Genomic DNA, 16,332 nt, shown 5'->3' with positions numbered 1-16,332 from the left:
TATATGTATTTAATATCTAACGTACATTCATTCTACTTATACTCCATATCAAATACTATATGAGTAATAGTGCTCTTGTTTTGTCATTCAAATCGAAAAAACCCTCTCCCGCCTATTATGTACTTATATTTTTCTCATTACTTTGCCACTTTCCACTACTATATTGAAATTTTTGTAACATTGGAATTGTGATATCATCATTTGAAACCATTATTAATATCATATTGCGTATAACCATACTATAATAAGATTTTCTTAGTTGTTTTCGATTGCCCTCATTAGAAGAAATTTCTAATTCCGTCTTTGCTCCCAAAATCTGTATCTTGTTTCAAATTGGCTTTTTCACCAAGTGCCTTTTTTGTAAAGTAATAATTACAAGGAAGTTTCCTTTCGCTTGAAATGTTGATATCACCAAAGTGTTAGTGTGCAAGTGCGTTACGCATCTAAATTCTAAAGCCCATTGCCATTCGTAACCCATTATTAGCTTCAAAATCAAACGATGGGTTCGGTTATAAACTACTACGAGTGGATCAATAGTTAGATGAATTATAAACCTGTATTCTACACAATATATTCTGATTTCGATTTTTAGGGTTGGTAAACCATACGGTAGTTGCTATAAAGAGACTAAAATACCCATGTTAGTATTCATGTTAGCAACAGTTCCACACAGAAGAAAAAAAAAAAAAAGTAAAACAAAGAACGTCGTGGCATCAGCTACTGCTACTGCTACAACATCATACGTAATTCTTCGGACCAATGACCTTCAGGGCACATATATGCTCCTCCTACATGGCAGACTTGACAGTCACTACAAGATCCTTCATTAAACTCGTCTGGGTAAGCTGGCTGTCACAAGTGAGAAGCCTCCTTGGTGTTTCCATTTTCAGTCAAAAGATTCACAAATGGTGACCGCGGAGGAAGTTTGGTTGTTGAGTGTGAAGCCATGGTTAATGGGGTTAACGGAGAATTAACAGAGATTTTATTTTTGAGTTTAAATTCTAACAGACTTTACCAGTAAGGTTTCAATATGAATTTGTTATCCTTGATGCTACCTTCCAACAACTCTATTATAAAGATCACCATTTATCCAATTAGGCCATTACTTTTACTTCATGCGCTTCTCTCTTTACGATCATCGAATCAAATGAATTAAAAAAGTTTCGCGCGCCACACAAAATTTAATAAACAGGCACAATATGGGAAAAATAGAAGGGTAATTTGGTATTTTCAGATGATGACATGGAAAGCCAGAGAGAGCACTAGACAGAGGAAAGCAAAATTCCAAAACAGTCAGCCAACCATGACTAACGACTGATGGCGACCCCTATTTCCTCCCTCCTTCCTCCCTTTCCTCGTCATCTTCTTGTCCTCCAATCCTTGCCCCTTTTCGTCTTTTCATTACCCTCCACAGCAACCCAGCACCCTCGGCTAAATAAACTCATAGCTCTGAGCTCTCTTCCCACTCCCAGACTGTCTGTCTCTCTCTCTCTCTCATGGCGTCCCCAATCGAACAAGGTTCCTTCTCTCTCTAGATTTTTTTTATATTTTTAATCCGATTGGTTTGATTATTCCGGGAAAATATACCTCAGAAAAAGAAAACAAGATTCTCTGTCGCTCAGCTCCGAAAATAATTGAATAAACAATCCAATAAAATATCATCATCAATCAACAACTTGTCTTTTGTTTATTACTTTTGTCACATGCTTAATTTCATCGTTCCTGATTGAACCCATATTTTATTTTCCCGGAAAGTTGCCTCCTTTATTTTCCTCCGAGCCAAACAGGTTTTTTTATTTTTCTGAATATTTGTGTATTTTTTGTGATTATGATCGAACTTGTAGGAGGTGATGGAGACTTAGAGAAGGGTCCGATGACTGCACAGCCTAACGCGGAACCATCGCCGTCGCCGTCTCCGTCTTCCACGGCGTCGGCGCCGGCTTTGGTGCTTTCCAACTCTGGAAAGCGGATGGACCAGGCGGGGAAGAAGAAGTACGTGAAGCAGGTCACTGGGCGGCACAACGACACGGAGCTCCACTTGGCGGCTCAGCGCGCGGATCTAGCCGCCGTGAAGAAGATTCTCGGCGATATCGATTCGCAGATTGTGGGGACAGTTAGCGGTGCGGAGTTTGATACGGAGGTGGCTGAGGTCCGGGCGGCGGTGGTGAATGAGGTCAATGAGCTCGGAGAGACGGCTTTGTTCACGGCGGCGGATAAAGGGCACCTTGATGTGGTTAAGGAGCTGTTGAAATATTCGAATCAGGAGACCGTTACGAAGAAGAACCGGTCCGGGTTTGATCCCTTGCATGCTGCTGCAAGTCAAGGACACCATGGTAATGATCTTCAGCATTTGTGCTAATTTGGATTTAGAATCTCTTTATCTAATTCTAATTGTGTGATTTGTTAGTTTGGGTGTTTTGGTGAAAGATGGTAAGAGGACTATTAGGATAAAAGTTTGCTTCTTTGAGATGTTGGGATCTCGCTATATCATTTCTCGTGTTCTTTGAATCATGTCGAATATAGTGTACGATATAGCGTACTTATTCTCGGAAATCGAATAGGAAGTAAGATGTATTTGATCTTCGAGGTTTATGATTCGAAAGAGTGATGAATTTTGGTTGGATGAGTATCCAAGCCTGTGTTTTTTGAGGGACAGGATTTGGTGGTATTATAAGCTATGCTCTTGTGTGGACAAGGCACAAATGTTAACCATTCCATGTGACAATTATCTTCTAGTTTTGGTGCTTGATCTGTCTGTTGTTTCGAGAGTTTAAGATGCACTGATGATACCGTTGAATCGACAGTTATGTGAGAGAAATTGCATCATGTTGTGAAACAAATATTGATTTCCGTTGACAGGGGTTTCGTAAAACTACTGATACCTTTCCTAGTTGCTTCTTTCCTGGTTCTTTTGTCCATCCTCAAATAATGATTTCTGATTGTAGTGAGTATATGAAGGCTACAGCTTACTTGTTCTGATTGCGTCTGTGCCGTTGGACAATGCATTCATACTTCTACTTTTCTTGCAGCCATTGTCCAGGTGCTCCTAGATCATGACCCTGGGCTAAGCAAAACAATTGGTCCGTCGAATTCAACCCCACTTATATCTGCAGCTCATAAAGGGCATATAGCAGTAGTTGATGAACTGCTCTCGAAAGATTCTACCTTGTTGGAGATTTCTAAATCAAATGGGAAGAATGCATTGCATCTGGCTGCAAGACAGGGGCATACAGAGATTGTAAGCGCATTGCTAACTAAGGATCCACAGTTGGCACGAAGAACTGACAAGAAAGGGCAAACTGCATTGCATATGGCTGTAAAAGGGACGAACTGTGAGGTGGTGAAATTGCTTCTTGAGGCAGACCCCGCAATTGTAATGCTGCCAGACAAATTTGGTAACACAGCATTACATATTGCCACCAGGAAGAGGCGAGCAGAGGTATGTCTGGGTTATGCTTTATCTTTCCCAGTGTTTCTTTTAGTGATATATGGCTGTGAATTCCAATTCTTCTAATATAGTAACGACGGCTTTAATCCCACCAATATCGTGAGTCAGTGCTTTAAGTAATTGCTCTTGGTATGTAATGCTAATTTCTTTATCTGCCCATAGTGTATAATTTCTTAAAGATTGACTCACGCCATTTGTAAAATCCTTACCTGGGCATCTGATCCTTGCACATGGCTGCGATGATATGTGCTATTCTTCTTTAGCAATTTCCTTTTGTGATCTAATTTTATTTGCACGGTTAAATATAGTTGTGATGAACTAGGATTCTTATTTGCTAGTCTGGTGTGAACAAAAAGGTTTAGTTGGCTAAAAACCAGTATCAGTTTTAACATCGTTGCTCTCAAACATAGGGTTTATGGACGTTTGTTGTATTTCCTGCACTGGATTTAGCTTTGGCTCAAGCTGAACTAGTATAGCCATTGATTCTTCCTTTCATGATTGTACATCTCTACAACAAACATAGATCTGTACTGATTATTGTAACTTTCATTGCAGATAGTGAATGAGTTGTTACTCCTCCCAGACACCAATGTTAATGCACTGAACAGGGACACAAAAACGGCTCTTGACATTGCTGATGCACTTCCACTTTCCGAAGAATCCTCAGAAATAAGGGGTTGTCTTTATCGCTATGGTGCAGTCAAGGCAAATGAACTGAACCAACCAAGGGATGAATTGAGGAAAACGGTGACTCAGATCAAGAACGATGTTCATATCCAGCTTGAACAAACAAAGAAAACCAACAAAAATGTTCACAATATATCCAAAGAACTGAGAAAGCTCCACAGGGAAGGAATCAACAACGCCACCAACTCAGTCACTGTGGTGGCTGTTCTATTCGCAACAGTTGCGTTTGCGGCTATCTTTACTGTGCCCGGTGGTGATAATGATGACGGGACTGCCGTGGTAGTTAAGAGCACTCCTTTCAAAATCTTCTTCATTTTCAATGCCATTGCCCTTTTTACGTCGCTGGCTGTTGTGGTTGTCCAAATTACCTTGGTCAGAGGCGAGACAAAGGCAGAGAAACGGGTGGTGGAGATAATCAACAAGTTGATGTGGCTGGCTTCTGTCTGCACTTCAGTGGCATTCATGGCCTCCTCTTACATAGTGGTTGGCCGGCACCATAAGTGGGCCGCCATTCTGGTAACAGTCGTTGGGGGAATGATAATGGCTGCTGTTCTCGGCACCATGACATACTACGTAGTGAAGTCGAAGCGGATACGTTCCATAAGGAAGAAGCACCCGAAGAGGAGCGGTTCCAACTCGTGGATGCACTCTGACCATTCAAATTCGGAAATTGAACGGATTTATGCCCTTTGATCTGAAGTTTGTAGAGGAATTGTAGAGGTTAAAACCACTGCAACAATGGATGTTCAGTGGGTGCAGAGGCGTGTAGATATATCCCTGACCTCCAGGAAACAGGAATGATCCCCTGGAGTTAAATAACAGCAATATATTTCTGTGTCCTCCGTTGTACTCTGCCTGTTTCTACTCAAAGTGGAAAAATTGCACTTGTCTTGTAATCTATATGCGAAGACAAGTAACCTTTTTTTTTTTTTCCAGGCTTTTCAGTCAAAATGTATTGGTATAACTCTTCACTTTGATTGTTGCGATTCTCACCTTGGTCTCTTAGATTTAAAATCGATAGAATTGTTTATTTAGTTTGTTCATTTCCCTTTGCAAAAATTAGCAATATAGCAGTTTGTTATAGGGAAATAGGAGAAAAGGGTGAAAATGTTATAAATATGTCAAAGTTAGAGAGATAACCTTTTTAGTGAATGGAACGGAGCATGTGTAAAATGTCACATTGAAAACAATAGGAAGAAATTTCTTTCTTTCTGTATGTTTTGATTGCAGTCGAGTGCTCTATTTATAGAGCAACTCGTATTACTACATTTGAAATTTACAACATCTTTTTTGACAATATGATATCCTGCATTCCCAAAGTCAAGTTCAATTTGCATGGGTATTGAAAGTCTCTGTGTGTGGCATTGAAAACTCTACCAAAGTACTGTGGGCATTCACTACCCACCAGTATTTTCAACACTCCCCCTTGGATGCCCACGTATCAACATCAGTTGCCTCATTAAAACTTTGCTTGGAAAAACCCAGTGGGAAAAAACCATAGCGAAGGAAAAAAAGTACAACTTTTCCTGAATTGTTGATATAGTGTTAGATATGCTTATGTTGCCTCGTTAAAACCTTGATAGGAAAAATCCAATGGGAAAAATCCTAATCGAAGGAAAAAGAGTACAACAAGCATGTATCATGGATGCTCCTCCTGATATGTATCTCCCTTGATTTCGTATTCTCCAAATTTAGTTGTTTGGTAAGTCGACGTAATCCGATACTTTGCACTAACTTCTGAAACGTGCATTTGGTAGAGACTTTGTGAACAAGTCTGCCGGATTTTCATTAGAACGGATTTGTCTGACTTCAATAACTTTAGCCTTCTGGAGCTCATGTGCACTGAAAAACTTTGGAGATATGTGTTTAGCTTTATTGCCCTTGATGAATCCTTCCTTCATTTGGGCAACACAGGCTGCATTATCTTCATGAATGATAGTTGGAATGTCTGTCTTTGAAGGTAGACCACATGAATTCTGAATATGATGGATCATTGATCTTAACCAAGAACATTCACAACTTGCTTTATGTAAAACAAGTATTTCTGAATGATTTGAAGATGTAGCAACTAATGTTTGCTTTGTTGAGCGCCATGAGATTGCTGTATCTCCATTCTTGAACAAATATCCAGTTTGTGAGCGGGCTTTATGTGGATCAGAGAGGAAATCAGCATCTGCATATCCAACAAAAACTTGGTCATTTGTGGAGTTCTTTGAGTAAAAAAGACCCATGTCTGTTGTCCTACGAAGGTATCGCAATACATCTTTGACACCATTCCAATGACGGATTGTTGGAGCAGAGTTATACCTGGCTAACAAGTTGACTGAAAAAACTATATCTGGTTTAGTACATTGTGCTAAATACAACAAAGCACCTACTGCACTCAGATATGGTACTTCTGGACCAATGACCATTTCATCACCTTCTTTTGGACGGAATGGATATTTCTTAATGTCTAGAGAACGAACGACCATTGACGTGCTGAGTGGATAAGATTTGTCCATACCAAATCGCTTTAGGATTTTTTCAATGTAAGCTGATTGGTGGACCAAAATTCCATTAGCACAATGCTCGATTTGCAGGCCGAGACAATATTTTGTTTTTCCAAGGTCTTTCATTTTAAATTGGTTTTTCAGATATTCAACATTTTTATGGAGCTCTTCAGGAGTTCCAACTAGGTTCATATCATCAACATATACTGCCACTATAGCAAATCCAGAGTTGGATTTCCTAATGAACACACAAGGGTAAATGACATTGTTGATGCATCCTTCTTTGATCAAATACTTATTGAGACGATTATACCACATTCGTCCAGATTGTTTCAGCCCATACAATGATCGCCTTAATTTGATCGAGAGCATACCTCGTGATTTGTTAGCTATTTCAGGTGACTTAAGTCCTTCTGGGACTTTCATATATATGTTAGTATCTAATTCTCCATATAGATACGCGGTGATGACATCCATAAGTTGCATGTCAAGTTTTTCTGAAACCGCTAAACTTATTAAGTAACGGAACGTAATTGCGTCCATTACAGGAGAGTATGTCTCCTCATAATTAATTCCAAGTCTTTGTGAAAAACCTTGTGCAACGAGTCGTGCTTTATATCTTGCAATCTCGTTTTTCTCATTGCGTTTTCTTATGAATACCCATTTGTAACCCACGGGGTTTACACCAAGCGGGGTTTGGACTACTGGTCTAAAAACACTTCGCCTTTCCAAGGAATTTAATTATGCCTGGATTGCATTTTTCCACTTAGGCCAATCTTGTCTCTGTTTGCACTCATCAACAAAACGGGGCTCAAGATCATCACTTAATATGATTTCAGTGGCTACTGCGAATGCGAACATATCGTCGATGATTATTTCATTCCAATCCCACAATTCATTAGTACATGCATAATTTATGGAGATTTCTTTGCTTTCATGTACTTCTGTCTCTTCAGGGAAATGTGTTTCATCAAAGACATTTTCTTCTTCTGGAAGTCCAGAATCATGAATTGTATATTTGTCATTTGTTTTCTCTTCCTGAATGATTTCATTTGGATTCAGCTGTGCCCTTGTCTTTCTCTTTCGAGGAGCTGAATCTTTTGAACCTGGGGGTCTACCACGCTTCAGGTGTGCACTAGATGAATCATTCGCTGCCACTTTATTTTGTCCAACAGGGACATCAATTCTGGCAGGTGCATTTGCAGCTGGTATATGTGATTTTGTCACTTTCATAACATCATTAAATGCATCTGGCATTTGATTGGCAATGCTTTGAAGATGAACGATCATTTTTACTTCATTTTCACATTGAATGCTTCGAGGATCAAAATGAGACAAGGTGGGAACAACACATGTTAGCTCTTTCTGTTCTTCTGGAACGATCATTTCTCCCCCTAATGACAGGAAGACTGTCTCATCAAATTGACAATCAGCAAAACGAGCTATAAACACATCACCTATCAAGGGTTCCAAATATCTAATGATAAATGGTGAATCAAAACCCACATAAATTCCCATTCTACGCTGAGGTCCCATTTTAGTGCGTTGTGGGGTGCAACAGGCACATAAACATCACAACAAAAAACTAGTAAATGTGAAATGTTTGGCTGATGTCCAAACACTAGTTGTATTGAGGAGTATTAGTGGTTGACTATAGGTCTCAATCGAATCAATGATGTAGCATGTAGGATGACATGTCCCCATGCAAAAACTGGCAATTTTGTTTTCATAAGTAGAGTGCGGGCTATTAACTGAAGCCGCTTGATCAATGCTTCTGCCAATCCATTTTGAGTATGGACATGAGGAACAGGGTGTTCAACATCAATGGTCAATGTCATGCAATAATCATAAAAAATTTGAGACGTAAATTCACCAGCATTATCAAGTCGGATTGACTTAATGGGATAATCTGGGAACTGTGCTCGTAACTTAGTTATCTGAGCAAGAAGTCTCGCAAAAGCTACATTTCGAGTAAATAAGAGACAAACATGAAGTCATCTGGTAGATGCATCAACCAAAACCATAAAATATCAAAATGGTCCACAAGATGGTTTAATAGGCCCACAAATATCCCCTTGAATTCTTTGCAGAAATGATGGGGATTCAACATCAACCTTTAGTTGTCATGGTCTGATTACCAACTTCCTTTTAGAATAAGCTTTGTAAGGGTTATCATTTGTGATAGCAATGTCCCTACTCAATAATGAATGTCCATTAGAGTTGGTAATGATTCTATGCATCATGGTAGATCCTGGGTGACCCAGACGATCATTCCAAATCATGTAAACTTTTGAATCAATGAACTTCTGGTTCATGACAGTATGTGATTCAACTGTCTTTATGAATGTATAATACAATCCACTCGACAAACAACGCAACTTCTCCAATATACGTTTCTGGGTATCATTGGAGGTAATGCATAGATACTCCACATTTTCTGCATTTTCCGTTTCAATGTAGTATCCATTTAAACGTATGTCTTTGAAACTCAACAAATTTTGAGTGGATCGAGTAGCATACAATGCATTCTGTATAGGCAATATTTTTCCATTTGGTAACATAATCTGGGCTTTCCATGAGCCTTCAATTACATCTGATTTGCCTGATATTGTTGTTACCCTCATTCTTGTAAGCACCAAGCTTAAGAAATACTTTTGATCACGAAGTATTGTATGCGTAGTTGCGTAGTCTACAAGACAAATGTCTCCGCCATTTCTCATGTTTTGAGAATGACCATAGTTTTTATCCATGCTTTCTAAGTAAGGAAATCAGAGTTAAAAGCAAGTTATAACAAGAAATTTATATGCCACTTTTATTGAATCTGAAATGCTAGTTTTGAATTACAAGTTCAACATAATAAAAGTACATCAAACATAAACGATTTAGTCAGACCAATACACTTCATTCCTCATTTCCATAATGAAGTCTGAAACATCTGGGTGAGTTGTGTTCAACTGTCCTGATAAGTCACACACTTGATAAGGTATATCCATTGGTTTAGCCTGGTCGAGAAAATTGGTCTCGACACCCTTCTCCTTGAGGGAGGCTTAATACAGATCCACCAGAATGTTTTGGGGTACGACAAGTACCCGCCCAATGCCCATTGCCACCACACCTATGGCAGGTTCCTTCAGAGTTCCTGTGAGCATTGTTCATGTGAGCTTTGCCTTTGTGGCGATTCATATGTTTGAAGCTCGGGGGGCCTGAATTATGCCTGGTTGTGAAACTGACTACCATGGTTCTTGCCTTTCCTGTTCTACTGACCTCGCTTGTGGCCATGTCCTTGTTTATGATTATCGCCACCAGAGGATGTGGTGTTCACTTCGAGGGAAGCAGCATTCACTTCTGGGAATGGTGCAGATCCAGTAGGTCAGGAATTATGGTTTTTCATCAGGAGCTCATTGTTCTGTTCAGCTACTAGGAGCACAGATATTAGCTGGTTGTATACAGTGAAGCCTCGTGTTTTATATTGTTGTTGCAGGAGCACGTTAGAGGCATGAAATGTGCTGAAAGTCTTTTCCAGCAAATTTTCCTTAGTAATAGTATCCCCATAGAGCTTCAGCTGAGAGGTAATTCTGAACAACGCATAATTGTATTCTGCCACTGACTTAAAATCATGGATCCTTAGGTGAGTCCATTCATAGCGAGCTCTTGGAATAATCACCATTGTCTGGTGATTGTATCTGCTTCTCAATGCATTCCAAAAAGTTAACGGATCTTCAATCGTTAAGTACTTGCTCTTTAGTGCCTCATCAAGATGGCGACGAATAAAAATCATAGCTTTCACCCGCTCTTGAAAGGATGAGCTGCTCTCTTCCCTGATGGTATCTCTAAGATTCTCTGCTTCCAGATGGATCTTGGTATCTAGTACCCAAGTAAGGTAATTCTTCCCGATAATGTCCAGGGCAGCATAATCAAGCTTCGCCAAGTTCGCCATTTTCTTTTCTGAAAGAAAATGAGATGTGTAAGAACTTGCAATAATATGTTTTCCTGGAGGAATATAGTATTAGAACTTCTGTTTCTTACAAATTTTTCATTTTGATCTTCAGGCCAAAATGATAAGCACTCGAAACTTTTGGCTCGAGATTTTCGGGGTGAATGAGGATGACGATTGTACTGCACCATTCTCATTGAAATAATGTAACATAAAATGGGCGATTATTCCGCACCACTCAAATAGCAGGAAAATTTAAATACGCATACCAGTGTGGGCGATTATACCGCACCACCTAAAATTGTAATGAAATTAAACTGCAGGCAAATTAAATATGCAGGATAAGGTGAGCGATTATACCGCTCCACCTAAAATTTGCAGTAAAATTAAATCTGTAGTCCAAGATAGACGATGATACCGCACCATCTTGGATCGGAGTAAGATGAAATTTGTAGTTCAAGATGGGCGATTGTACCACACCATCTTGGATTGCAGTAAAATCAACATAAATAAATACTGGGTTAGTAATCAATATCTATACCAAACAAGAAATCAAAGATGTATGTAACCGTTAGGTTGAGAACTAGAAGCAGGCATGGAACAAATAGTTCGTCGCGAGGGTATACCGCGCAGTTGAGCCAGAGGAAGAAGATGAACAGTAAAAACCTTAGAGGGAACATTTTTTCTTTCGTTCGACAAAGATAAATGATTTTCATTCGGTGAAGAGGAATGAGAAATAATTATATTTAAAGACTCGTGCTGATAACGTGTTATAAATATGTCAAAGATAGAGAGATAACATTTTTAGTGAATGAAACGAAGCAAGTGTAAAATGTCACACTGAGAACGATAGCACAAGAGAATAACAAATAAAAGATGGAGGAAGAGATTTCTTTCTTTATGTATGTTTTGATTGCAATCGAGTCGATTGCTCCATTTATAGAGCAAGTCGTATTACTACATTTGAAATTTACAACATCCTTTTTGACAATATGATATCTTGCATTCCCAAAGTCAAGTTCAATTTGCATGGGTATTGAAAGTCTCTGTGTGTGGCATTGAAAACTCTACCAAAGCACTCTGGGCATTCACTGCTCACCAGTATTTTCACCAGAAAAAACAACGTAACGGAGATTTTTATAGGATGTCCAAAATGATTGACAGTCGATAGTTTCAAAAAATACTTTTATTTATTTTAAATATTGAGGTTCAAAGTGGAAATTTATAGCAATTTAAGGGATGAATTTAACTAAAAAACTTATTTTTAATAACAATTTAAGGGTAATAATTGTATAATGCCACGTAAAACAACACAACAAGAGTTTTCTCGATCGTGATTCGTGATCATTTTGAAACTTGACCGCTCCCAGCCGGAAATGGTTCGAATCCACGTGAAGCACGGCGAGGGCTCCGAACAGAAGGAGTTCCTCTACGACTGCGCAAGCACTTCGCCAATTGACGAGATTGCCCCCGAAATCTCCCGAATTTCCAATCTCCAAACCAAGATCGACCGCCTGATTCTCGAGCTCGAACCTCGTCTGGAACTCCTCCATGGCGACGCAAAAGGTTCAAACTTCTAACAAAACCCAAAAAACCCTAATCACTTTGCCTACAACCCACTAATCCGAATCTTAATCCTTAATCTCTGAACCACTCACTTGTTTAACTACTAATGCAGCTGCTTCTCTCCTCAGAGCTCTATCCGAAGCCAAATCCTACGCTTCCAAGGTATAAACCAAAGAATTTGAATTTGAATTGTTTTCAAGAACGAAAACGCACTGATAAATTCTGGGTTTTTGAAAACAGGACCAGGTTGTATACAATAAGCCTTTGTCTTACCATGTACTGAGAAACCACATACAAGCTTTGGAGAGAGAGCTCAAAGCGGTTTCTGAGTTTCAGGAACTATTGGGAGGTAACCCTGTTTTTGTTTTTTGAGTTTTTGAATTGTGTATTGTAATTGGGAAGTCTTGGTTTTTTTATTGCAATGTGAAAAGTTACAGGCATTGAATTTGGCGGGGAGGATTCGAGTCGGCTTTGTTGGGCCGGGAAAGTGCTTGATGGGAGTAAACGGTTGTGTGATTATATTGGAAGCAATGAGAAAACTAAGGTGATTAATTTGATACCTTGTATGGATTGCAATTGGTTTCGACATGTTACTGAAAGCGAAGTTCTGAACTTTTTAGTTGTAGAGACGCATATAGTAGTTTATGATTTTGATGTTTTGTGGGAAAGATATAGCTTGTTAATTGGTCCTGTTTGTTTTGTGGCAGATTGTTATCAAGCTGCAGTCAACTGACTCGTGTCCTGCATAATAGCGGTAAGTGGCAAATGAATCGACTTTGTTCTCTACATAGCGTGTGTAGATATTTGTCTAGATACATGTTTGTGTACGTGCGTGTACATGTTTTGACTGTGGGTACGAATGTTTGTGTTCATGTGTACGATTGAATTTGTTTGTGTTCAGGAAATGGCAAGATCCGTCAGGATGAACGCAACTGCCTATCAAGATGGATGCCGAGAAATCAAAGCACTTGATTTTTGAACAAGTTACAGGTCTGCAGTGCATTTAAATTCTTCCTCATCTGGTTTGTGTGTTATTATGTTTTGGTTATCAGTCGGATGTGCATCCCAAATAAAATGATAAGAGATGTTGAGTTAGTAAGCTGCAATGGTCATACATGGCAGGCTTAGTTTACCTCTTTTTTTAGTACAGTTTGTTGCTATATGGAGATTTTGATTTATTTAGCGGTTTAAAAAAGATAAATGAAGAGTAGGAATTGTCTTTATTTCTGTATGTTTGCGAATATTTATATTTGTGCTTATGGTATAATCATTATCCTAGCACAATAAAAGGATATGCAAGGGATTGGAGATATCCAAATCTCTCAGGTCATAGGGACAGCCTGGTGATAAATCCACTACCTTCCATAGGCCCGTTCTTAGTTCAAGCCAAAAGAACTTGATAAGAAAGATCATTTGCGCTATTGACCTTTTCAACCATAGGCTCGAAGATAAAAATATACCTTAGTTTTTAGGGGTAACTTTGCGGCTGCTGTGCTGATGTAACAATGTAGCTGGTCTGCAAGGCCTACCATTTCTTTATTTTTTCCTAGTTAACATTAAAATTTGAGTGGGGAAAAAGGTCTGTTGTTAGATGGGTATCTGGTAACCCATAGTGCTCAACAACATCAATTAGACCTTTTAGTTGCTTTCTTTTGCTCTTATCCTGTCAAATTTTTGGCTGACATGTTCACTTAATTTAAGGTTTATATTTCCCACTGGGAAGTATCTGGAAAAAGAAAAGGGGAAGGAAACAAGAGCCAAAGTAAAGGCTGTTTTCTTTTCTTGCACTTGAAGAACTCCTGTTATATTAAATTGTTGAACGTGTACCCTTTTTCTTTGTCGAGTTCGTAATTTTGTTCATTTATACCGTGCTTTAGGATTAATCTTGTGTGATGCAGTAAGAATGAGTAAATACGTTTTCTTTGTTGATCCAAGGACCATTTTCTTCTGTTAATGTATATAATGGAGGCTGGTGTCTTCTGGCTACTCTTGAGGGGCAGATACGTGGGCTTTTCGGAACTTGGTTTGGTGATTGGCTGGGACATAATGATGTTGATCTTAGCCTAATCTAAGGTACTTTGCAGTTAACTATCATCAAGGAATGATGCCGGCTCATCGAGTTGATGGCTGTTGAATTTAATTAGCTATCCATATATGATGCTGGGAAGATCTTTTTTTTCTCGTTTGTTCATTCATAGTCATTTGAGGAAGTGAAACTGATCCCGAGAGTTCATCAGGCGACTCCTTGAATAACATCAGGGTTAATTTACGAATCTCAGACCCTTGACATGGATTATTACCAATCTTTTCTTTCATAATTCACTTGATTATGACGTCTTAAAAGATGGTCAGTATCGAACCCAGGACGCATGGGTGGAAACCCAACACCCTTTCCATTAGGATTTTGGACCACATGCTCGTAAATTGAAAACTTGTTAGCTAGTTGAATTCTAGAGCCACGGAATTTGCTGGAAGTGAAGCAGTTGTCAGGAAAAAAGGGGAAGAACATGATGTCTTGTCTTAGAAGTGAAACGGAGTTTCTTACAGCCATGCACTGAACCAAACCATATTCATTAACAAATTTGTGAAAGAAGGAAAAAAACAACACATCATTAACCCAAGTCAAAAGTTGTACTTTCCCCTCCCTCCCTCCCATTCACTGAGAGCCCTTCAGCCCCTACAAAGCTCTGGTCTTCTTTGGTCCTCACAAGCTGCTATCCTCGAAGATGACAATGAGTAGAACCCAACTTCACTGACGGTCTTTCTTGAACGAAAAGGTTGCTGAGACTGCTTGCAATGTGCAATTGCCCCCTGAATTGAACTCTCAATTTCTGAACTTGCACTGTTGCATCTCTTCAGAAACTGCAGCTCCTGAGTCCCATTGGAATGATTTGAAGATGAAGAAGAGCCCGAAGATGATGAAGAGGATGTTGAGATCTTTGTTGAATTCCGTTTGATGGCCAGTGAGAACGATCTCCTGTGGAGACCAGGGCCATCGTCAATGACCTTGGCTTTGCTGAAGCTCCTCGCGCCAGAAGCAGACATCCGGTATTTCTCTCTGAATTTGTCCAAATGGGGTTTTCTTGGATGTCTTCACATATTTACTTAAATCCTCAGATTTGAAAACCATTCCTCCATCTGCATTCCTGGCAGCAGCTGCACTGGACTCGTCCGAGCAACTAGATTTGCCAAACAGAGACTTGAAGTATGCCCGGGAAGCCTTCAGCTTTGAACCAAGCAATGACTGCCTGAACTTTTTGGTCCAAGACTTTTTCGGGTTTTCATTCATGAAGCCGCTCCCTTCAGTTGAGTACTCCAAAATATACTCTTCTGGGTTCAGCTCTCTGCTAACCTGGCAAGAGTCCGAAGGCGAGATATTGCAGGACTCAAATGGGGTGCTAGTTGTGGTTGGAGTTGGGGCAGTGGTGGCCAATGGAGTGCTATAGAATTCTTCAAACATATCTTTTCGGTGATCGAAACCAGAGTGGGAATTTTGCAGTAGTTTTTCGACCATTTGTAAGCGCGGGGGGAGTTGGAGGGGAAGGAGCTTCCCTTTGTAAAAGAGCTCATCAGCTGGAGAGGTTGAGGGGGAATACCTCTCCAAAGAAGTGGATGACATTTGAAACTCAAACTCTCTGGGGTGTGGAGGGGAGCTCATGGAATGGCTGAGGAAGGCGGAGTACGAACCGACATCCATGTCGATGTAGTCATCGTCTGCATGGTCACAGGATAGGTGGTCTACAGCCATAGCCTGTGTGCTGCTTGAAGATGAGCTTGGTCAGGTTTATGAAAGGTGTTGTGCAACCTTTAGAGAATGTCGATGATGCCAACTTATAGAGAGAAATAAACTGTTTTTAGAATATTTTTTAATTGCTCCCAAAATTCCAAATATAAAATATGATGTGGACTTTTTCTGTTGGCTCATTTAGAAATGTTTTCTTCTCCCCATCTATCATTAAAAATTTTGTGGTTCTCTTTTTTTATTTATGGGACGGATCCGGTGTGCCATTCTTTTTACATAACTTTTCACACAAATTTTTGTGAAGTATATTTTGCAATGTATTTTAACAATTTTAATAGTCTTTTAGGTTTTTCCTTAAAGATTATGTCCACTAAAATCACCCAATGTATGAAACCATATGACTGTTGGATTCAAGGTTGTTTGTCAATTTTCTTCACTAGAAATTAATGTCTTAATGATTTTG

At 39.5% G+C, this 16,332-nt stretch overlaps 2 protein-coding genes and 1 pseudogene across 2 annotated transcripts; 2 read left to right on the top strand and 1 right to left on the bottom strand.

Moving 5' to 3' along the window:
- Window positions 1–1,360: 1,360 nt before the first annotated feature.
- On the top strand, window positions 1,361–5,127 carry LOC126620594 (ankyrin repeat-containing protein ITN1-like). The gene is made up of 4 exons (XM_050288803.1): window positions 1,361–1,518; window positions 1,845–2,333; window positions 3,030–3,439; window positions 4,004–5,127. The coding sequence occupies exons 1-4, from the start codon at window positions 1,497–1,499 to the stop codon at window positions 4,826–4,828; spliced, it is 1,746 nt and encodes a 581-aa protein (XP_050144760.1). The 5' UTR covers window positions 1,361–1,496; the 3' UTR covers window positions 4,829–5,127.
- A 6,741-nt stretch (window positions 5,128–11,868) lies between these two features.
- Window positions 11,869–13,354, top strand: LOC126633305 (uncharacterized). The gene is made up of 6 exons (XM_050303884.1): window positions 11,869–12,127; window positions 12,240–12,289; window positions 12,368–12,476; window positions 12,565–12,671; window positions 12,835–12,881; window positions 13,029–13,354. The coding sequence occupies exons 1-5, from the start codon at window positions 11,938–11,940 to the stop codon at window positions 12,874–12,876; spliced, it is 498 nt and encodes a 165-aa protein (XP_050159841.1). The 5' UTR covers window positions 11,869–11,937; the 3' UTR covers window positions 12,877–12,881; window positions 13,029–13,354.
- A 1,267-nt stretch (window positions 13,355–14,621) lies between these two features.
- Window positions 14,622–16,067, bottom strand: LOC126633294 (probable membrane-associated kinase regulator 4; annotated as a pseudogene).
- Window positions 16,068–16,332: the final 265 nt, after the last annotated feature.

This window comes from Malus sylvestris, chromosome 1 (assembly GCF_916048215.2).
Source record: "Malus sylvestris chromosome 1, drMalSylv7.2, whole genome shotgun sequence".
Classification (NCBI taxonomy): domain Eukaryota; kingdom Viridiplantae; phylum Streptophyta; class Magnoliopsida; order Rosales; family Rosaceae; genus Malus; species Malus sylvestris.
This window is presented reverse-complemented; position numbering and strand designations above follow the sequence as displayed.